This window comes from Melanerpes formicivorus, unplaced genomic scaffold (genome assembly GCF_026170545.1).
Source record: "Melanerpes formicivorus ecotype bairdi unplaced genomic scaffold, bMelFor1.0.p_v2 SCAF_192, whole genome shotgun sequence".
In the NCBI taxonomy this organism is placed as follows: domain Eukaryota; kingdom Metazoa; phylum Chordata; class Aves; order Piciformes; family Picidae; genus Melanerpes; species Melanerpes formicivorus.
In genome coordinates this window covers 453,254-476,389 of record NW_027142544.1, presented here as the reverse complement: position 1 = coordinate 476,389, position 23,136 = coordinate 453,254, and the positions used below count along the sequence as shown (strand labels likewise).

At 47.5% G+C, this 23,136-nt stretch overlaps 1 protein-coding gene across 1 annotated transcript in view; it reads left to right on the top strand.

Annotated features, from left to right (window-relative positions):
• The window catches only part of ARHGAP31 (Rho GTPase activating protein 31), an 87,336-nt gene that overhangs the window by 39,483 nt on the left and 24,717 nt on the right, over window positions 1-23,136 (top strand). The window contains 2 exon segments of the mRNA XM_068169551.1: window positions 17,149-17,251; window positions 18,032-18,176. Coding sequence (XP_068025652.1) covers window positions 17,149-17,251; window positions 18,032-18,176 — 248 coding nt within the window.

Below are 23,136 nucleotides of genomic sequence, written 5' to 3'. Positions count from 1 at the left end.
CCCTTGTTCTGGTGCTGGTTGCCTGGGAGAAGAGGCCAACCCCTTCCTGGCTACAACCACCTTTCAGGTAGTTGTAGAGGGCAATGAGGTCACCCCTGAGCCTCCTCTTTGCATTGTGTTGTCTCTCCTGACTTAAACCTACTAGGAGAGAGGATACAAACCTGTTTGGGGAGCATGAAGATACCATCATGATGTCATCTTTTGTTTAGCCTTCTTACTTCTTGATTTTTAGAGCCTGTAAAATCCATATTGTACCTCCGTTCACCACTGGCCTTCTGAGAGAACTAGTTTCTGATATCCTACACCTCTAGCAGTCAGTGGCAGAGGTACAGTCCTCACAGGTCAGCCTTGGAGAAGCCATGCAGTATGCTCTGGGTGCACCTTGGTAGCTGTGTGCCAACATCCTGCAGTGCAGTACAGGTAGAAGCAAACAGAATGGTGGGAAACATTTTCTTCTGAATAATCCCAGCTCAGCATAAGACTCTAGAGGGTTGTGTCAAACCATCTGCAAGTGCTGTTCTGCAACCTCAGCTGTCCTTGCAGCCTTTGGAGAGTGAGCGAGCTGCCCTCTTGCAACATATGTGAAGTGCTGATCTGCCACAAGGCTGGCAGATGGAGCAGTGCCATACTCCCTGCTGTCTCTGAAAGAAGCCCTGAAGGTGCAGCACAACATCCAGATGTCAGAGCCAGGCTGCTCAGCAGCTTATTTTACAGCTTTTTATCCTCCTGGGTGTATGGAAAAGAAAATATGATCCCTGTGATCAAGTCATAGATTCATAGAATGGTTTGGATTGCAAAGGACCTTAATGATCATCTAGTTTCACCCCCTTGGCCATAGGCCAGGACACCCTCCACCAGACCAGATTGCTTAAGACCTCATCCAATGTGGTCTTGAACATCTCTGGGGGTGGGAGGGGCATCAATGACCTCCCTGCACAACCTGTTTCAGTGTCTCATCACCCTTACTGTAAAGAATTTCTTCCTAATATCCAGTCTAAATCTACCCTCTTCAAGCTTCAATCCATTCCCTCTTGTCCTATTCCTACAAGCCCTTGTAAAGAGGGCTTTCTTGTAGGCCCCCTTCTGGAAGGCCACTCTAAAGTCTCACTGGTGCCTTCTTTTCTCCAGAGTCGATCTGGTTGGAAAAGGTCATTGAGTCCTTGCTGAGCACCATGCCAAGCACCATGCCAAGATCCCCTAATGACATGTCTACACATTTTTTGAACCTTTCCAGGGTCAGTGTCTCCAAAACCTCCTTGGGCAGTTTGTTCCAATGCCTGACCACTCTTTCAGCAAGGAATGTTTTCCCAATATCCAACCCAAACCTCTTCTGATACAACTTGAGGCCATTTCTTCTCATTCTATCACCTGATACTAGGGAGAAGAGACCAAACCCCACCTCACTACAACTTCTACTCAGGAAGTTGTAGAGAGTGAGAAGGTCTCCTCTCAGCCTCCTCTTCTCCAGACTAAACAATCCCAGTTGCCTCAGCTGCTCCTCAGAAGACTTGCTCTGTAGACCCTTCAGCATCTTTGTTGTCCATCTTCGGACCTTCTCCAGCACCATAATGTCTTTCTTGTAGTGAGGGAACCAAAGCTGAGCTCAGTACTCAAGGTGTGGCCTCACAAGTGCTGAGTACAAGGGTACAATCAGTTCCCTGGTCCTGCTGGCCACACTGTGCCTGATACCAGCCAGAATGCCTTCTCAGCCACTGCTGGCTCATGGACTTCAGCATACTGCAGCCTTTGGAGATGAAAAGGTGTCATCAAAATGACCCATATCCATTGGCTACCCTTCTTAACTAAGCTACTGAGTGAAACCAATAACTGAGACTTGTTTTGGACTTGGTGATGTAGAAATTCCTGCATGCTTGAGGAATCCTTCCACAAACCAACAGCTTTATTTGGCTGACAGTAAGTGCTTCACCCAGAAAGGCTTTCAGCACAGTAGCAACATTGAGGGCAATGCACAAGCTAAGCAGACTTTGCCTGGGTCGGGGCAGCTTGGAAGATGTCTGTAGAAATAGCTGATTCTGTGGCTGACTGAGCAAGCATCAACAGGCAAGAGCACCAGCATGCAGGAATGCATCCCCTAGATCTATGACATCAGCCTAGCAAGGCTTTTGCAGCTTTTGACTCTGCAAATACCACCTTTAGGCATTAGACCTTGAATGACACCTTACTAAATGAGCTATTTCTCAGAGAAGAATTTTGGGGTAATGCACATGAAACCCCTCATACATATATAGAATCACAGAATCATAGAATCAATAAGGTTGGAAAAGACTCCAGAGATCAACAAGTCCAACCAACCACCCAGCACCTCATGACTAACAAACCATGGCTTCAAGTGCCACATCCAATCCCTTCTTGAACACCTTCAGGGATGGTGACTCCACCACCTCCCTGGGCAGCACATTCCAATGGCCAACTACTCTTTCTGGGAAGAACTTTCTCCTCACCTTCAGCCTAAACCTCCCCTGGCACAGCTTGAGACTGTGTCCTCTTGTTATGATGCTGGTTGCCTGGGAGAAGAGACCAACCCCCACCTGGCTACAACCTCCCTTCAGGGAGTTGTAGACAGCAATAAGGTCTCCCCTGAGCCTCCTCTTCTCCAGGCTAAGCAACCTCAGCTCCCTCAGCCTCTCCTCACAGGGCTGTGCTCGAGACCTCTCCCCAGCTTTGTTGCCCTTCTCTGGACACCTTCCAGCAACTCAACATCTTTCCTAAACTGAGGGGCCCAGAACTGGACACAGGACTCAAGGTGTGGCCTAACCAGTGTTGAGTACAGGGCACAATGACTGCCCTGCTCCTGCTGGCAACACTATTCCTGATGCAGGCCAGGATGCCATTGGCCTTCTTGGCTGCCTGGGCACACTGCAGGCTCATGTTCAGCCTATTGTCAACCAGCACCCCCAAGTCCCTCTCTGCCATATGTATATGTTGATACACAGAGATAGACATTTGTTTATAGAATCATAAAATTGCTTTAATTGGAAAAGACCTTTAAGACCACTGAGTCCAAGCATGATCTAACTCTACCGTGCTAAACCACATCCCTCAGCACCACATCTCTGTATCTTTTAAATACCTCCAGGGATTGGGATTCAATCACCACCCTGGGGAGTTTATTCCAGTGTTTAATTGCTCTTTTTGTTGAGTATTGTGTATAGAGTTATGTGTGTTTGACCAGGTGCTGCTTCTGGCACAATTTTTTCCCTGCTGCAGCGATCGTGTGCCCTGGGCGTTACCCAGGATGGGTAGAACAGCATTGCCTTTCATTGAACAAACATCAGCAATTCAAGTCACCCACAGCTTAATCCTCTTCAAATAAAGGCTGACCTTTTTTTCAGGCTCCTCTGAGCAGGGCTGGGAGGAGCTTTTCTAGGTGACCTTCTGCTGCTAGGAGCAGCCTTAATTCTTCACTCTGGGCCGAAGCGTGTACCATCATCTTATGCGCTCGTAAAGCTGGCAAAAATGCTTCTATCAAAGGGGCAATAGGTGGAAGCTGAGGCATGGAAAATTTCCTGTAAATATGAGGAAACCTTTTTCCACTGAGGGTGACAGAGCACTGGAGCAGGCTGCCTGAGGAGGTTGTGGATTCTCCCTCTCTGGAGTTATTCAAAACTCGCCTGGATGTGTTCCTGTGTGGTCGTAGAATCGTAGAATCAATAAGGTTGGAAAAGACCTCAGAGATCATCAAGTCCAACCTGTCACCCAACACCTCATGACTAACTAAACCATGGCTTCAAGTGCCACGTCCAATCCCTTTTTGAACACCTCCAGGGATGGTGATTCCACCACCTCCCTGGGCAGCACATTCCAATGGCCAATTACTCTTTCTGGGAGGAAATTTCTCGTCTGGTGTAGGTGATCCTGCTCTGGAAGGGGGCTTGGACTGGATGATATTTCAAGGTCCCTTCCAGCCCCTGAAATTCTGTGATTCTGTGATTTCTACACCTCATTTGCTGGTATTTGCATGCCATGGTGAGAAATAATAAAGAGCAGGACAAGCAGATTTTATTCTTCCTTCTGGAAAAGGCTTGAGGCGAGGAGAAAGAGGACACAGTCTCAAGCTGTGCCAGGGGAAGTTTAGGCTGGAGGTGAGGAGAAAGTTCTTCACAGAAAGTGTAATTTGCCATTGGAATGTGCTGCCCAGGGAGGTGGTGGAGTCACCATCATTGGAGGTGTTCAAGAGGGGATTGGATGTGGCACTTGGTGCCATGGTTTAGTAGTCCTGAGGTGTTGGGTGACAGGTTGGACTTGATGATCTCTGAGGTCTTTTCCAGCCTTGTTGATTCTCTGATTCTCTGAAAATACTGCTGAATTCAATGGGAATTTTTTCTGTATGAGTGTGGTTCTTTGGGTCACACCCAGACAGGCTTGCAATGAAAACACTCAGTCTAAATATATGCTCAGCAACTGAGCAAAGATGGAATGGATTTTGTACTGCTTGGCTGCATACTATAATGACTGATTATTGCTAGTGCCTTTGTCTGTTTGTTTTCAATCAGATTGACATCATGAAGCCTTATTTACTTTTTCTCAGAAGTCTGTTTTCATTTGCCTTTCACTTCTCATTTGCAGGCTTTATGGGTTTGTGTTTAGGCTCCTCGTCCATCTCCCTCTGCTATATAACGATCCTCCCTCCACAATTTGCTCTGCTCTGTGCCTGGAGTTGTTGACTATCCATAAACCAGCCCCATTGGACTAACCTCTGGAAATTGCTGTATCCAGGCTCCACTAGGAAAGCCCTAAAGGCATGATCAGTGAGAGGCCTGAGTGAAAGAGCACTGCTGCATAATCTCGTGTCAGCCTCTATCAGTACATCAGTGTGACAGAGGGCAAAATCAAAATGAGAGGGAAAGGTATAAATATGTTCTGTGAGACCCAGCCATGCAATTTTTCATCCATTTGAGAGCTTGGCCCAGCTTCAGTTACTTCATTCCTTGCTACCAAGCATTACCCTTGGATCTAGTGGGGTGATTAGTCCCTGCTTTCATTCTCACACACCTGAAATCATTGCCATTGTCATTCTGCTCTCACTCTCACACACCTGAGATCATTGCCACTGTCATTCTGTGTTAGCTGGCACAGTTGGATATGCACTTAAAGCCTGGGAATGGATATCACAGGCACTTGCAAATTACTTGCTGTGCAGCAAGTATGGAAGGAGAACCATCAGTGATAACAGACCTCCAGCCTATCCTGGCATATTGAAAGAGAGGATGGACATTTCCAGGGAAAGGACAACAGAAAGAACTATAAGGCAGCCCACTTTACTGCAGCACCTTAGCTTATGAGATGCTGCCTAACTCTTTGCTTCATCCTGTGTCTTCAGCAGCAGGATAACAGCAACATCATCTCCCCTACAGTTCCCAGGACCATTTGCTTGGGAGTCAGTTGCTTTTTCATCACTGTGCCATCACCACAAGAGTGGACTGAGGATCTGTCTAACAGTGAGAGAGCATGACAGAACAGTACAGAAGCTACAGATGTTCCAGAACAAGAGGACACAGTCTCAAGCTGCACCAGGGGAGGTTTAGGCTGGATGTTAGGAAGAAGTTCTTCACAGAAAGAGTTATTGGCCATTGGAATGTGCTGCCCAGGGAGGTGGTGGAGTCACCATCACTGGAGGTGTTTAGGAACAGACTGGATGGGGTGCTTGGTGCCATGGTTTAGTTGATTAGATGGTGTTGGATGATAGGTTGAACTCAATGATCTCAAAGGTCTCTTCCAACCTGGTTAATTCTATTCTATTCTATTCTATTCTATTCTATTCTATTCTATTCTATTCTATTCTATTCTATTCTATTCTATTCTATTCTATTCTATTCTATTCTATTCTATTCTATTCTATTCTATTCTATTCCATTCCATTCCATTCCATTCCATTCCATTCCATTCCATTCCATTCCATTCCATTCCATTCTTTATAGAGATTGCTATAGAGTTCAGTGTATAGAGGTGGTGCTTGCGGAAGGCACACTACAAAGGACTTCTAAAGTGTTTAACCAGTAGCTGGTGTTTTTCACATGCACATGAAGGTCTAAGCACCCAGAATGTCTTTCTAACAGTCCCCAAAGGCTTCCTGACATAGAAAAACCTGAAATCTCTATTGCTTGGCACACCAAAGTCCAAGTTGAAAAGGAATAATGAGCAGACTGACATTGACATCCAGGTAGGGTGTATGTGTTGATCCCTTTTGAATTGCCTTTCTCCAGATTCTGGGATCCTAAGAGTCATCTGTAAGAGCTCCTACATGTCAAGGGAGATGTTGTTTTCTACACTCTTTTTGCAATGGAATGAAGCTGGAGGTGGGGAGATTCAGGCTGGAGGTGAGGAGGAAGTTCTTCACCAGTGGTGAAGCCCTGGAATGGGTTGTCCAGGGAGGTGGTTGAGGCCCCGTCCTTGGAGGTGTTTAAGCCCAGGCTGGATGAGGCTGTGGCCAGCCTGATCTAGTGTGGGGTGTCCCTGCCCATAGCAGGGGGGTTGGAGCTAGATGATCCTTGTGGTCCCTTCCACTATAAGACTATAAGAGACTGAGCAAGTCTGCATCAGCCAGCAGGGTCAGGTAAAAGATGGAGGCTTATCCTCGTAGTATCTGGGCATTTACTGAGATGGAGACCACTTCATGATGGATGGTTAGTTGGACACGATGATCTCAAAGTCTCTTCCAACCTGGTTTATTCTATCCTGTTCTGTTCTATTCTATGACATGCAGATTCAAAACTATTCTCATGGTTTTGCTTTCTACCTGAGAGGAGTTTGTAGTGATGTAGGGGTTGATCTCTTCTCCCTAGTAACAAGTGAAGGGACAAGAGGAAATGGCCTCAAGTTGCACCAGGGGAGGTTTAGGTTGGATATTAGGAGAAACTTCTTCATTGAAAGGGTTTTTAAACACTGTAACAGGCTGCCTGGGGAGGTGGTTGAATTGCCAACCCTGGAGTTGTTTAAAAGACAGAGATGTAGTGCTGAGGAACATGGTTTAGCACCAGACTTGATAGAGTTAGATAATGGCTGGTCTTGGTGATCTTAAGGGTCTTCTCCAACCAAAGTGATTCTGTGACTCTCTGATTCTGCTATATACCTGAAGCCAGTATCAGTGACCATTGGTAGCAAAAGAGATGTGTCTATTTTATTGGCAGAAGGGGAACCTCCTGAGTCCCTTTTCTGAGACAGCATGGATTGTCCGCTTGCTCCAGAATTAATTGCCCCAATTGCTCCTGCTGTGGTGAGCAAAATGCTGTACAACAGCCTCCCTAATCTGAGCTGTTAAGGTTCAAATAGCTATGTGAGTATGTGCACAGCTCGTTGAGCTGCCCTGCAGAACCTAAGCTGCTATTTTCTGAGGTGGCTGTACCACAGAGTCATAAAAGCTAGGAATGGAGATATCCTGTTCGGTTATCTGGCCTGGGTTTTTTCCCCAGGAAACCCACAGCAGGATGTTTTCCTAACAAAACTATTCTAGTACTTAGCCCAACCTCTTTTCAAAAGTGCCTGTGTGACAGAATTTGCCAGCTATGTCAAGGTACTAGGCACGTTTCAGAGGGGCATGGTGACCTTCAGGCTTGAGAGTCAGCATTCGATGTCTGCTTGTTCAGGGCTTTCTCTCAGGCTTTCTTTGATGTGTGTTGGTAATGAGCTGGCCAGACCTGCCCACAGGCTGTTTCATTTCGGCCTGAAACATCAGAGTGGTCAGATTGCTCTGGAAAATCAGGTGTTTTTTTTCAGTGGGGCCCAGTGACAGGACAAGAGATAACAGGCACAAAATTGGACATAGGACATTCCATTTGAACATAAGGAAATACTTCTTTCCTTTCAGGGTGCTTAGCCTGGAGAAGAGGAGGCTCAGGGGAGACCTTATTGCTCTCAACTTAAGAAGGATATTGAGACACTTGAACATGTCCTGAGAAGGGCAACAAGGCTGGGGAGAGGTCTGGAGCACAGCCCTGTGAGGAGAGGCTGAGGGAGCTGGGGTTGCTTAGCCTGGCGAAGAGGAGGCTCAGGGGAGACCTTATTGCTGTCTGCAACTACCTGAAGGGAGGTTATAGCCAGGAGGGGGTTGGTCTCTTCTCCCAGGCAACCACCAACAGAGCAAGAGGACACAGTCTCAAGCTGTGCCAAGGGAAGTTTAGGCTGGAGGTGAGGAGAAAGTTCCTCCCAGAAAGAGTAATTTGCCATTGGAATGTGCTGCCCAGGGAGGTGGTGGAGTCACTGTCCCTGGAGGTGTTCAAGAGGGGATTGGATGTGGCACTTGGTGCCGTGGTTTAGTTAGTCATGAGGTGTTGGGTGACAGGTTGGACTTGATGATCTCTGAGGTCTCTTCCAATCTTATTGATTCTATGATTCTATGATCACTGGAGCAGGCTGCCCAGAGAAGTGGAATCTCCTTCTCTGGAGGCATTCAAAACATGCCTTGATCTCTTTCCTCTGCAACCTGCTCTAGGTGAATGTACTCTGGCAGGGAGGTAGGACTAGATGGTTTCCAGATGTCCCTTCCAAAGCCTATCATTCTGAGATTCTGTGTGTTCATATATGTCACATTTAGGTACAGGAAATGTAAGCTTGGTTTAATATCAATGGGAAAAAAGCCCCACACTTTGTTAGTGGTGCCACTGACTCCTTTCAATCCAGGCTTGCAGGCTGTTTTGAAACACATTTGCTTGAAAACAGAATGCCACACTGAACATTGCTCAGCATTTCCACTTCCCACCCAGGCCATGAAGGGTGGTGGCTCACAGCATCTGGCAGATTTGCGTTCTGTTTTTCCTACATCTTTGCCCACCAGCAGCACAACTGCATTCAAGAAGATGTGTTCATCAGCAGGGCACAGCACTGTTCTGCAACCATTGCAACCTTGCAGAGACATTTCACACAGAAAAAGAGAGGGGCAAAAAAAAACCCACCCAAAAAACATGAAGCATGTGACTCAGATGGGGATTCAGTTTTGCCCCCCTAAACTTAAGAAGGATATTGAGACTCTTGAACGTATCCAGGGAAGGGCAATGAGGCTGGGGAGAGGCCTTGAGCACAGCCCTGTGAGGAGAGGCTGAGAGAGCTGGGGTTGTTTAGCCTGGAGAAGAGGAGGCTCAGGGGGGACCTTATTGCTGTCTACTACTCCCTGAAGGGAGGTTGTAGCCAGGTGGAGGTTGGTTTCTTCTTCCAGGCAACCAGCACCAGAATAAGAGGACACAGTCTCAAGCTGTGCCATGGGAGGTTTAGGCTCAAGGTGAGGAGAAAGAGTAACTGGCCATTGGAATGTGCTGCCCAGGGAGGTGGTGGAGTCACCATCCCTGGAAGTGTTTAGGAGGAGACTGGATGGGGTGCTTGGTGCCATGGTTTAGTTAATTAGATGGTGTTGGGTGATAGTTTGGACTCAGTGATCTTGAAGGTCTTTTCCAACCTTATTGTCTATGATTCTGTGATTGTCTCCACACAGGCAGAATCACCTTGGCATCAGCTGTTTGACTTTTTATATCTGTGTTTATGGCAGCTAAGGGGGAAGAGGCAAGGAGGGGTCTAACAGGGTGATTTAGTTTTAAGCCTGTGTGGTATCATTTAGCAATCTCATGTTATTCAAACACAGGGATGTGTGTTTGCATGGGGGGGGTGGTGTTATGGTAGCTCAGTGTTAACAGCCAAACACAACACTGGAGTTTGATGGTGAGATGGTTTATTTTTGCTGCTTCTGTAAAATGAACTTTGTGGTGGTGAAAAGTGTGCATAGACATGCTGGAGACTGAAGCCCTCTGCTTGTCCTTACAGCATTTATTTTCAGGCAGGACAAATTCTCCTTCAATTCTGACACATTCATCACTGAGCAGGGGAGATACTCTGCAGTAATTTCAGATGCTGTGGTCCCTTCTATCCTTGGAAAAAGAGAGGTGGAAGGCAAAGGAGATGATACTTATGGTCAGAGTGGCTGGAGAGCAGCCAGGCAGAAAGGAACCTGGGGGTACTGGTTGACAATAGCCTGAACATGAGCCAACAGTGTGCCCAGGCAGCCAAGAAGGCCAATAGCATCCTGGCCTGCATCAGGAACAGTGTGGCCAGCAGCAGCAGGGAAATCATTTTGCCCTGTACTCAACACTGGTTAGGCCACACCTTGAGTCCTGTGTCCAGTTCTGGGCCCCTCAGTTTAGGAAAGATGTTGAGTTGCTGGAAGGTGTCCAGAGAAGGGCAACAAAGCTGGGGAGGGGTTTGGAGCACAGCCCTGTGAGGAGAGGCTGAGGGAGCTCGGATTGCTTAGCCTGGAGAAGAGGAGGCTCAGGGGAGACCTTCTTGCTCTCTACAACTACCTGAAGAGAGGTTGTAGCCAGGAGGGGGTTGGTCTCTTCTCCCAGGCAACCAGCACCAGAACAAGAGGACACAGTCTCAAGCTGCACCTGGGGAGGTTTAGGCTGGAGGTCAGGAGAAAGTTCTTCATAGAGAGAGAGATTGGCCATTGGAATGTGCTGCCCAGGGAGGTGGTGGAGTCACCATCCCTGGAGGTGTTTAAGAAGAGAATGGATGGGGCACGTGGTGCCATGGTTTAGTTAATTAGATAGTGTTGGGTGACAGGTTGGACTCGATGATCTCAAAGGTCTTTTCCAACCTGGTTAATTCTATTCTATTCTATTCTATTCTATTCTATTCTATTCTATTCTATTCTATTCTATTCTATTCTATTCTATTCTATTCTATTCTATTCTATTCTATTCTATTCTATTCCATTCCATTCCATTCCATTCCATTCCATCCCATCCCATCCCATCCCATCCCATCCCATCCCATCCTATCCTATCCTATCCTATCCTATCCTATCCTATCCTATCCTATCCTATCCTATCCTATCTATAGCTGCCATAGGTTAGATCCATACACTGGGATGCAAGCTGCAATTGCGACCACTGTGCTGGGAGCTGCAGGGAGGAGAGCAGCCTTTGATCTTCTTTGGAATCTGTTTCTCCGCCAACCTTACGCTTAGGGGAAAATCAGACCAGCTCAGCAAAAAGCAGAAAAGAAGAGAAGAATAATTAAAAGGGAAAAGAACTAAAAAGAGAAAGAAATCCAGTGAATCAGCAATCAGCAGCAGAGCTCGTGATTTGAAGTAGGAAGCACCAGGAAATGCAGAAGCATTTCACAGCAGAGATACTGGCTTTCAAGTCAGTGCTGCTCCTTTCCTGTGATTAAGAGGCTAAGTTAATATATTAATATGTTCTAAGATGGGGACTGGCTTGTTCCTTGTCTTTGTGCAAAACAACAGCTCTTCCTCAGTGCAGACTGAAAGTCTCATTGGTAAGGAGGCACTGTGCCTTAAGTTAGTCATTTAAATTGCAACAAGAGACTATATTGACCTTGCCTGCTATGCCATTGACATAGCATGGTAGGAAGCAAATAATACTCAACAAAATCAAGATGGGGGCATAAAAAAGCCCACAATTTTTTTTTTGTCCAATGGCTTCAGGATTCATTTTTGAGAGAAAGGAGGAAAGAAAACAACCCAAAACAAACACAACCCCCCAAATCCCCAACCCTTACTGCTTCCTGGAAGTCAAACATCATAAATTCGGTGTTCCAGGTGAAATCAAAGGTCTGCATTTATCCTCTCATTACTTGAACTAGAATGAAATTAAAATTAGAGGGGATAAGAAACCTCTCCCATGTGGCACAAACCAACCACTAAGGAGGACCTGGGTAGCTTTGGCACTGATTTTTATCCTTGTTAGGACCCTTCTGAGAGAACACCAGAAGGATAAAGAGAAAAGCAAAGCCTGCTGCTATTCAGTCCCAGTCCGGTGCAGTTTACCCTGGGCATGTGATCCAGCCCAGCTTAGCTAAAGATAAGCACAGCTTTACTGGACAGCAATCACACTGACTGGTTAGGGTGGCTGACTTAGCAATCTCCTCACTAAAGTCCTTCTGTAGCCCAGGGGGACTAAGAGTTTATTCTAGAAGGTGGCACTGAAGGCTGCAGGTCATTGATAACATTTCCTGCTGGAACAGGCTCTTTCTTGCTCTTTGCTGACTTTGGTGGAAGGCCAGGAAGTCATCCTCCCAACAGTCACTAGAAGAGATAACTCCTCTTTCTAATGCTCCTCATATTTGGACTGCTCATGATTTAGTTAGAGACCTGCTTTAAGGCTTCCCAAGCTCTGATCCAAAATCATAGAATCATAGAATCAATAAGGTTGGAAGAGACCTCTAAGATCATCAAGTCCAACCTGTCACCCAAGACCTCATAGCTAGTAAACCATGGCACCAAGTGCCATGTCCAATCCCCCCTTGAGCACCTTGAGGGATGGTGACTCCACCACCTAAATGCTCAGCCTTGTGCCAGACGAAGCCTTTGACAGGCAAGTGAAGAGTGAGCACCTTGCTCGCTGGTGGGAGGTTTGGGGGGTGGTGGTGCTATGGCTGGAAAGGGACAGGAGAAAGCAGAAAACCCCAACCCCATCCCTGTGAGGCAATGGGGTCAGTGCATTGGAAGCCAGAGGGATGAGATGGGGAGGAAGGAATGACACCTGGATGCAGCACATGTGTGAAGGAGATGGCACAAGCTGTGGTCACAGAGAAGGCCCTTGTGGAGGTGACTCTCTATGTACACTGATCTTGGAGGGGATACCCAGTGAGAGTGGAATGAGTTACTGTGACTGCCCTTCTGGTTTATTTTTGTCCAGGGAAAGAGGAGTATTGTCTTTTGTGTGCAGTATGTTTATAACTCAATTTCCCTTCTGACTGATGCCTTGCTCCATGTTCTCTTCTCCCCCCTCCATCTGGTTTCTATTGTAGTTTTAAATGAGGACAGTTTGGCTGTCTGGCAGAACAAGCAGGGTCTGTGTGACACCAGCTGCCTCTTCCAACTTCTAAGCCTCCAGCACAGTTTTAATTATAGAAGTGTCAAGATTGGACACCCCCCTCACCCCCCTTCTATGCCTGCATGCACACACACACAGAGGCCCTGCTACAAATCTCATCCACATCTTCCTTCAGAAGATAACCAGCTCTGTGATTTACATTGCCATGTAATGGTGAATAGACTCCTGATGTCCTGACTCTAGGTGATCCTACAGGGATTTCTGATGCCTATACTGTCTGTGGCAAGGAGCACTCCCATGTTGGACCTGGACATGTTCCTGTGTGATTTACTCTAGGTGACTGTGCCTTAGCAAGGGGGTTGGACCCCCTAATCATCAGAGGTCCTGACAGGCTGGGGTCAGAGTGGCTGGAGAGCAGCCAGGCAGAAAGGGCCCTGGGGGTACTGGTTGACAATAGCCTGAACATGAGCCAGTAGTGTGCCCAGGTGCCCAAGAAGGCCAATGGCATCCTGGCCTGCATCAGGAACAGTGTGGCCAGCAGGAGCAGGGAGGTCATTGTGCCCCTGTGCTCAGCAGTGGTCAGGCCACACCTCGAGTCCTGTGTCCAGTTCTGGGCCCCTCAGTTTAGGAAAGATGTTGAGTTGCTGGAAGGTGTCCAGAGAAGGGCAACAAAGCTGGGGAGGGGTCTGGAGCACAGCTCTGTGAGGAGAGGTTGAGAGAGCTGGGGTTGCTTAGCCTGGAGAAGAGGATGCTCAGGGCACCCCTTATTGCTGTCTACAAGTACCTGAAGGGAGGTTGTAGCCAGGTGAGGGTTGGTCTCTTCTCCCAGGCAGCCAGTACCAGAACAAGAGGACACAGTCTCAAGCTGTGTCAGGGGAAGTTTAGGCTGGAGGTTAGGAGGAAGTTTTACACAGAGAGAGTGATTGCCCATTGGAATGGGCTGCCTGGGGAGGTGGTGGAGTCACCATCACTGGAGGTGCTCAGGAGGAGACTTGACAGGGTGCTTGGTGCCATGGGTTAGTTGATTAGGTGGTGCTGGTTGATAGGTTGAACTCTATGATCTTGAAGGTCTCTTCCAACCTGGTTTATTCTATTCTGTCTAGTCTAGTCTAGTCTAGCTCCTCTTATTGCAGATATTTACCCAATGAATTTGTTTAGAATAATCTTTTGTTTTCCTTTTTACACCCCCATAGTGATTTATTTACATTCTCCTGCTTTTCTGCTCAAAATCTGTAACTCCATTTTCAAGGCCTAGCCTAAAACCAGCACAGGCTGGAAGTCACTTGCCTTTCTAGTTTTTGCTTAGTTTTCTATTTGTATCGTTCTTTCATTTCTAGCCTGCTCATCATCGTATGATCTGAGTTCCCTACTGCAGTTACAGATCCTCACGAAGATCCTCTTTCTTGATATGTCACTTAGGCTTTCTCTGGAAAGGATTTCACAGAGTCACAGATCACAGGATGTTAGGGGTTGGGAGGGACCTCTGGAGGTCTTCAAGTCCAAACCCCCCCTGCCAGAGCAGGGCTAATAATCTAGCTCAGGTCACACAGGATCACATTCAGATGGGTCTTGAAAGTCTCCAGAGAAGGAGACTCCACAACCTCTCGAGACAGCCCATTTCAGTGCTCCATGACCCTCACAGAGAAGAAGTTTTTCCTCATGTTGAGGTGGAACCTCCTGTGCTGTAGTTTATATCCATTGCCCCTTGTCCTATCACAGGGTGCAATGAAGAAGAGCCTGTCCCCTCCCTCCTGACACCCAACCCTCAGATGTTTATAAACATTTATTAAATGCCTTCTCAGTCTTCTCCAGACTAAAAAGCCCCAGGGCTCTCAGCCTCTCCTCACAGGGCAGTGCTCCAGTCCCTCAATCATCCTGGTAGCTCTCCATTGGACTCTCTCATGCAGCTCTCATGTATATTTATTAGATCCCCTCTCAGTCTTCTCCTCTCCAGACTAAAAAGCCCTAGGTCTCTCAGCCTTTCTTCATAAGGCACGTGATCCAGTCCCTTAATCATCATCACAAAATTCTAGGGATTGGAAGGGACCTCTGCAGATCATCTAGTCCAAGCCCTGCTAGAGCAGGATCACCTGGGCTAAATCACACAGGAGTGCATCCAGGCGGGTTTGGAATGCCTCCAGAGAGAGAGACTCTACAGCCATTCTGGGCAGCCTGTTCCAGTGCTCCAGAACCCTCAAAGTGAAGATTTTTTTGTCTTTACATGGAACCTCCTGTGTTCCAATCTGTGTCCATTGCCCCTTGGCCTGCAATGGTCCTGAACTTTGAGCAGAAGAACTCAGGAAAGGTCCATCCAGAGCCATTACCTCGGTGGTGTTGTAAAGAGGCAGTAACTGCTATAAATGGCTTTCCAGTCAAATGTATGGCTTGCTCTGTTTTCTTCCACACAGCTTTCCAAAAGTGCAGTGCAGCAGAGTCAGCACTGCAGTGGGGAACTTTAACTTCTTCATTTACTGTGGTTTTTGTGTGCTTATGCTGTGTGGAGCACTGTGTTAAGCACACAGAAGTTTCTAGCACCTAATAAGGAAGGGCTCTCTCACTGTTATTGTTATAACCAGGGTTGTTATAGTACTGGGGACAGGGAGGCTTGTTCTGACCAAGAAGATGAAGGTTTGCTATACCTATATGATGGGGGGAAAAATTAAACATGTGCTTTGGGTCCACACTGGGATGTAAACATTGTGCCTCAGGCCTCTCTCAGCTTTGAGGCTGGCAAAGCCTTTGGCTGGTTACATTGGCAAGAGTTCTTTTGAAGCCTCTGTCAGATTTTGTCAGTGTGCAGGTCTAGTCACTATTTGAAGTTTGTACCCACTCTGTGGGAGTTTTGGAGCACTAAACTGTGGGTATGTAAACTTATATGGAAGTGCAAATGCTCCTCTGACGTTCATCCAAGCCAATCAGACCGTCTTGGCACAATTCAGCGAGGCTGGAGCTCTGTCTTGAGGAGGGGGGAGGGTCCAGGGACTGCATGTTTTACCTCATGCTTTCAATTAGAATCAAATGGTCTTCTTTTTTCTTTCTTTCTTTCTTTATTTCTTTTTTTCTGGAAATAAAAGAGAAAGGAAGAGAGAGAAACCTTACCTTCCTTCCCACCATGTTCCGGTGACCTCAAAGCTGGTTCATTGTCATATGGAATGGAATGGAATGCAATGGAATGGAATAGAATAGAATAGAATGGAATAGAATAGAATGGAATAGAATGGAATGGAATGGAATGGAATGGAATAGAATGGAATGGAATGGAATGGAATAGAATAGAATAGAATAGAATAGAATAGAATAGAATAGAATAGAATAGAATAGAATAGAATAGACTAGACCAGGTTGGAAGAGACCTTCAAGATCATCACGTCCAACCTGTCATCCAACACCATCTAATCAACTAAACCATGGCACCAAGCACCCTATCAAGTCTCTTCCTGAACACCTCCAGTGATGGTGACTCCACCACCTCCCTGGGCAGCACATTCCAATGGCCACTCTCTCTGTGTAGAATTTCCTCCTAACATCCAGACTGAACCTCCCGTGGCACAGCTTGAGACTGTGTTCTCTTCTTCTGGTGCTGGTTGCCTGGGAGAAGAGACCAACCCCCACCTGGCTACAACCTCCCTTCAGGGAGTTGTAGAGAGCAAGAAGGTCTCCCCTGAGCCTCCTCTTCTCCAGGCTAAGCAACCCCAGCTCCCTCAGTGTCTCCTCATAGGGCTGTGCTCCAAAATCCTCCTCAGCTTTGTTACCGTTCTCTGGACACCTTCCAGCAACTCAACATCTTTCCTAAACTGAGGGTCACAGAACTTGACACAGGACTCAGGGTGTGGCCTAACCAGTGCAGTGTACAGAGGCACAATGACCTCCCTGCTCCTGCTGGCCACACTCTTCCTGATTCAGGCCAGGATGCCATTGGCCTTCTTGGCCACCTGGGCACACTTCAGGCTCCTGTTCAGCCTACCATTGACCCCCCAGGTCCCTCTCTGCCTGGCTGCTCTCCAGCCACTCTGACCCCAGCCTGTAGCACTGCCTGGGGTTGCTGTGCCCAATGTGCAGAACCACATATGTCAATGAGTGTGGCATGGCACAACCATATCTTCACTTTGTTAGTTGGCTATGGTCAGTTTCTGGGAGGTTTATTTGTTGGTTTTCCCTCTATTTCTCTCATGACTGTGCCCTGCTCTGCATCTGCAGAATCCCTCTCTTTCTCCCATGACTGTGCCCTGCCCTGTATCTGCAGAAAGGCTTTTCTGTTGTTTCACCAAACTGTCTCCTCTGTGATGATGGCTTGTAAAAGTTCTTGGTGTGTGTTCATTAGGCATCTTGGCTTGTTTTCCTCTCCTAGTCCCCTACGTGCTGAAGAGCTGTGCAGAGTTCATTGAGACTCACGGCATTGTGGATGGGATCTACCGGCTCTCAGGAGTGACATCCAACATACAAAAGCTGAGGTAAGGGCAACCTTGGCTGAGTACCAGAGGGGCTTGGTCAGATTGCTGGGTACCTTTTGTCTGTGAATCCCCCAAGCATAGGCTAGGGCCAACAGATCTCTAGGCTGATTCAGAAGATGAACCATCTCTGAAGGTGATAACAGTGAGATACAACATGTCAGTGTACAGTCTAGTAACAGAACTAGGGGGAATGGATCCAAGGTAGATGAGGGTAGATTTAGAATAGAGGTCAGGAAGAAGTTCTTCCCCATGAGGGAGGTGAGGCATTGGAACAGGTTGCTCAGGGAAGTGGTGGAAATTGCATTCCTGTATGTTCTTAAGGCCAGACTGGATGCAGCTCTGAGCAACCTGATTTAGTGGAAAGTGTCCCTGCCCATGGCAGGGGGGTTGGAACTAGGTGGTTCTTGGGGTGCCTTCCAACTGTGACAAATCTGTGATTCTGTGTGATTCAGGGATTAGTTCATGGCAAAGAAGAAGTCATCTCCCTCTGCATCTATTAATAGGAAAGGCCTGCAGGGTCTCAGCACAAGTGCTGAGTTGTTCTCTCTCACTTCAAGACAAAGCAATCTTTTTATATCAATTTGGAGTCCACTCATGGTGCTATGCTAGGGAAACCAATGACTAATTGAAACCTTGGAGACAAACTGGGCTGGGCTACTGAGAGGTCTCTGCTTCAAAGCTTGTTATTTTCCTTCTAGCTGTGAAAGAGCATTTAGGGTGGACTATTGGGATGCTACAGCTATTGTTCACCTCTGCTGTGATGTTTCAATGTTGTTTCAGACAAGAGTTTGTGTCTGACCAATGCCCAGACCTGACAAGGGAAGTTTACCTCCAGGACATCCACTGTGTGGGGTCGCTCTGCAAGCTCTACTTCAGGGAACTGCCCAACCCTCTCCTCACCTATGAGCTCTACAAGAAATTCACGGTGAGACCCTTTGCTGTCCTCATTCCTCTCCAGCAGTGTGGATGTGTTGCAGGTTCCTCCATTACAGCTGCTTGGAATTCACTCCGAAGTCCTGGCTTCTGGTGCATCTATCTGTATAAACATTTCCCAGTGCTCTTTCCTTCTCATCTTGTGCTGGCTTTCTTTCCTTGTCCTTGTTTCTTTCCCCCATTTTCTGTTTATTTCTCTCATTTTCTCTGCTGTTTCCTCCCCTTTATCTTGGTAATTTTTCCACCTCACTGCTTCCCTACTGCTCTTTCTTATCCCTGTGCACCTCCTCCCAGAATTACTAATTCTCTTTCCTTTCCTCATTACTGTCCCTCACCAAGAGCCTGCTGCCTAAGCTGGGGCTTGTGATCATAGAATCACAGAATCAACAAGGTTGGAAAAGACCTCAAAGATCATCAAGTCCAACCTCTCACCCAACACCTCATGACTACTAAACCATGGCACCAAGTGCCACATCCAATCCCCTCTTGAACACCTCCAGGGATGGGGACTCCACCACCTCCCTGGGCAGCACATTCCAATGGCTAGCAACTCTCTCTGTGAAGAACTTTCTCCTCACCTTAAGCCTAAACTTTCCCTGGTGCAGCTTGAGACTGTGTCCTCTTGTTGTGGTGCTGGTTGCCTGGGAGAAGAGACCAACCCCTTCCTGGCTACAACCTCGTTTCAGGAGTTGTAGACAGCAAGAAGGTCTCCCCTGAGCCTCCTCTTCTCCAGGCTAAGCAACTCCAGCTCCCTCAGCCTCTCCTCATAGGGCTTGTGCTCGAGGTCTCTCCCCAGCCTCATCGCCCTTCTTTGACATATTCAAGAGTCTCAATGTCCTTCTCAAATTGCGGGGTCCAGAACTGGACACAGGACTCAAGGTGTGGCCTAACCAGTGCTGAGTACAGGGGCACAATGACTTCCCTACTCCTGCTGGCCACACTATTTCTGATGCAGGCCAGGATGCCATTGGCCTTTTGGCTGCCTGGGCACACTGTTGGCTCATGTTCATAATGATAAGGGGACAGTTTCCTCCTCCCTGCCCCTGTGACAGTCTCTGACCTGTGCACAAATTGATTGCTCAGCCTACATGTGGAGCACCAACCTCTCTGCAGCTGCAGCAGTTTTCATGCAGTTTGTCAGAGCGCGTGCGACGAGGTTGTGTCAGCCACGGCGTATCAGGTCCATCATGATCATGCCATAAATACAGATGGCAGAGGGAAGTGGCAGGTGGCCAAACAGAATTCTCCAACCTTGTTTAAAGAGGTTGCAACTCAAAGAGAAGTCGCTTGATTCTGCAAAACAACCATAGATTATACATGGGTACAGCTGGAGCCTGGGAGCAGACTGCGGGGGGTGGGGTGGGGTGAGCAGAAAAATAAGACCACCAAGCCTGAATTTTTCAGAGAGTTGGCTAATTTTGATGACAGAGAATATTTTATGAGAAGAGGGCACAGCATGCTCTGCTTGTTGATAAGGCTGCCTGCTCCTTACCGTTCTAAACCCGCTTTCAGTTGTTGTTTACGGCACTGACAAATCTAAATGGGGTCATCCAGGCTGGAAGCTGATGTGCTGGAGGTGTGATTTTCCAGCCCAAAGAATTCACCAGCTTCTTTAGAACAGCTGGGGTGGGAGAAGGAGAAGGATTGTTTCCTCAGTGTTGGAAACATCCGCTCTTTGTTAGGAATTTCTGTCATCCTACTCTTTCCTATTTGCTGAGAGGTGGAGAACAGGCAGTGCCAAAACCATCAGACGTTGCAGAGAAGTTTTGCAAAGTCACATCCAAGTGAAAGGGGAAGTGGCCAGCAGCTCTAGCTTCAGATGCTACTGATTGCATTGCTGCTAGCTTGAATCAAGTACTTCCAAACGCGCTGCTATGGCACAGGAGGCACTGACAGGGATCAGTGCTGGGCCCCATGCTCTTTAATATATTTACTGATGATCTGGGTGGGGGAATGAGTCCATCATCAGTAAGAGTGCAGATGACACCAATCTGGGGACAGGTGCTGATCTGTTAGAGGGTAGAAGGGCTATGCAGAGGGACCTTGACAGGCTGGACAGAGGAGCAGAGTCCAGGGGCAGGAGATTTAACACATCTAAGTGCCAGGTTCTACACATTGGCCACAACAACCCCATGCAGTGCTACAGGCTGGGGTCAGAGTGGCTGGAGAGCAGCCAGGCAGAAAGGGACCTGGGGGTACTGGTTGATAGGAGGCTGAACATGAGCCTGCAGTGTGCCCAGGTGGCCAAGAAGACCAATGGCATCCTGGCCTGTATCAGGAATAGTGTGGCCAGCAGAAGCAGGGAGGTCATTGTGCCCCTCTACTCAGCACTGGTTAGGCCACACCTTGAGTCCTGTGTCCAGTTCTGGGCCCCTCAGTTTAGGAAAGATGTTGAGTTGCTGGAAGGTGTCCAGAGAAGGGCAACAAAGCTGGGGAGGGGTTTGGAGCACAGCCCTGTGAGGAGAGGCTGAGGGAGCTGGGGTTGTTTAGCCTGGAGAAGAGGAGGGTCAGGGAAGACCTCATAGCTGTCTACAACTACCTGAAGGAGGTTGTAGCCAGGAGGGACTTAGTCTCATCTCCCAGGCAACCAGCACCAGAACAAGAGGACACACTTTCAAGCTGCACCAGGGGAGGTTCAGTCTGGATGTTAGGAGGAAATTCTACACAGAGAGAGTGGCCATTAGAATGTGCTGCCTGGGGAGGTGGTGGAGTCACCATCACTGGAGGTATTCAAAAAGGGATTGGATGTGGCACTTGAAGCCATGCTTTAGTTAGTCATGAGGTATTGGGTGATAGTTTGGACTTGAGGACCTCTGAGATCTTTTCCAACCTTGTTGATTCTATGATTCTATGATCTCTAAGCTAGAGAGGGAGTCAGGATGAATGAGATCTTGAAAATACAGGGTGTTATTCAACCATTCACAGTAACTGATGAGTCTCATTCTTGCTGAAGCTATTTGGTTGATGCCTTTCTGGCAATCGCTACTGATTTGTGAAAGAAAAAACGCTGCAAAGGAAACACGAAGACGGAAACTTTTATGTTTTAGGAAGGAATGTTTGCTGAAAAGTGCAGTTTGGGGCTGATGACTTGCAGATTTTCAGCAGATATATTTGGTAAATAGTTTAATTCAAAAGCAAAAGGGAACACATTTCTGTCACTGATGAAATGTTTCTTTTACAAATACTTTCTAAAGGGAAATGTTTCACCAGTAAATCAACACATCTAACTCTTCACAGTATCACAGTTTCACAGTATCACAGTATTGCCAAGGTTGGAAGAGACCTCAAGGATCATCGAGTCCAACCTGTCACCACAGACCTCATGACTAAACCATGGCACCAAGTGCCACATCCAATCCCCTCTTGAACACCTCCAGGGATGGTGACTCCACCACCTCCCCAGGCAGCCCATTCCAATGACTAATGACTCTTTTGGTGAAGAACTTTCTCCTCACCTTGAGCCTAAACATCCCCTGGTGCAGCTTGAGACTGTGTCCCCTCTTGAATAAAATGTCTCTCAGAAAAGGGTTAAACAGTCCCAAGTTAGGATGATAGCTTCTGTCACTTTTGGTTGGGTATACTACTTTGGTCATCAGTACACTTTGAGTACTGGGTCCAGTTCTGGGACCCTCAGTTTAAGAAAAAACATTGAGACTCTTGAATGTGTCCAGAGAAAGGCAATGAGGCTGGGGAGAGGTCTGGAGAGCACAGCCCTGTGAGGAGAGGCTGAGGGAGCTGGGGTTGCTTAGCCTGGAGAAGAGGAGGCTCAGGGGAGACCTTCTTGCTCTCTACAACTACCTGAAGGGAGGTTGTAGCCAGGTGGGGGTTGGTCTCTTCTCCCAGGCAAGCAGCACCACAACAAGAGGACACAGTCTCAAGCTGTGTCAGGGGAAGTTTAGGCTGGAGGTGAGGAGAAAGTTCTTCACAGAAAGACTAATTAATTGGCCACTGGAATGTGCTGCCCAGGGAGGTGGTGGAGTCACCATCCCTGGAGGTGTTCAAGAGGGGATTGGATGTGGCACTTGGTGCCATGGTTTAGTAGTCATGAGGTGTTGGGTGATAGGTTGGACCTGATGATCTCTGAGGTCTTTTCCAACCTTACTGATTCTGTGATTCTATGCTCCTTGAACAACTGTGTTTTCAAACCTCGTTCCAGCTTTCCAAATTGTTATCACTTTGGATTGTCTTGAAGGGGATATTTTTTTTCTCCCTTCTAAATCTCCAGCTCCTTACTTTGTCTGCTCAGGCACAAAATCTGTTGTTCACGTAAATCTACCCAGTAGGGATTTATAATGGGTAACCCAGCTGACAGGAAGCTCAGTCAGACACCAGGAGGAAAGAAAGAAAAAAGATCAATTCCCCAGGGAGCAGAAAAACCTCTAGACGTGTGTGTGTGTGGAGTGTCTGAACAGGGAACGGTAGCAGCTGTGCCTAGGCAGAAGAGTGCTGGTAGGAGTAAAGGATGCATACTAATCCCAGCCTGACTCAGTCAGAGCTGTCTCTGAGATGGGATAAGTTCTGCTTTGAGTCACCAGAGTGATTCAGACTTCTGTGGAGAAAGAAAGTCGAATTCTTTCTGACTGGGAAGGGGTTGGCCTTTTGGTCATCGCTGTGTCGAGTTCACGGATGTGACATCCCAGTCATGACCTCAGTGGTTATCAATGTATGCAAAAATGCTGCCCTCTCACACTCTTCAGCTTGCCATCTTACTTGAGTGATGGATGCTTGTTTCAAAGGATAGATAAGTTAACTCTGCTTGCCTTGTTTTAGCCTGGGCATAAAGTGAAGAAGTCCTCCCTTGGTCTCTGAGGCTGAGGGAGCTGGGGTTGCTTAGTCTGGAGAAGAGGAGGCTCAGAGGAGACCTTATTGCTGTCTACAACTACCTGAAGGGAGGCTGTAACCAGGTGGGGGTTGGTCTCTTCTCCCAGGCAACCAGCACCAGAACAAGAGGA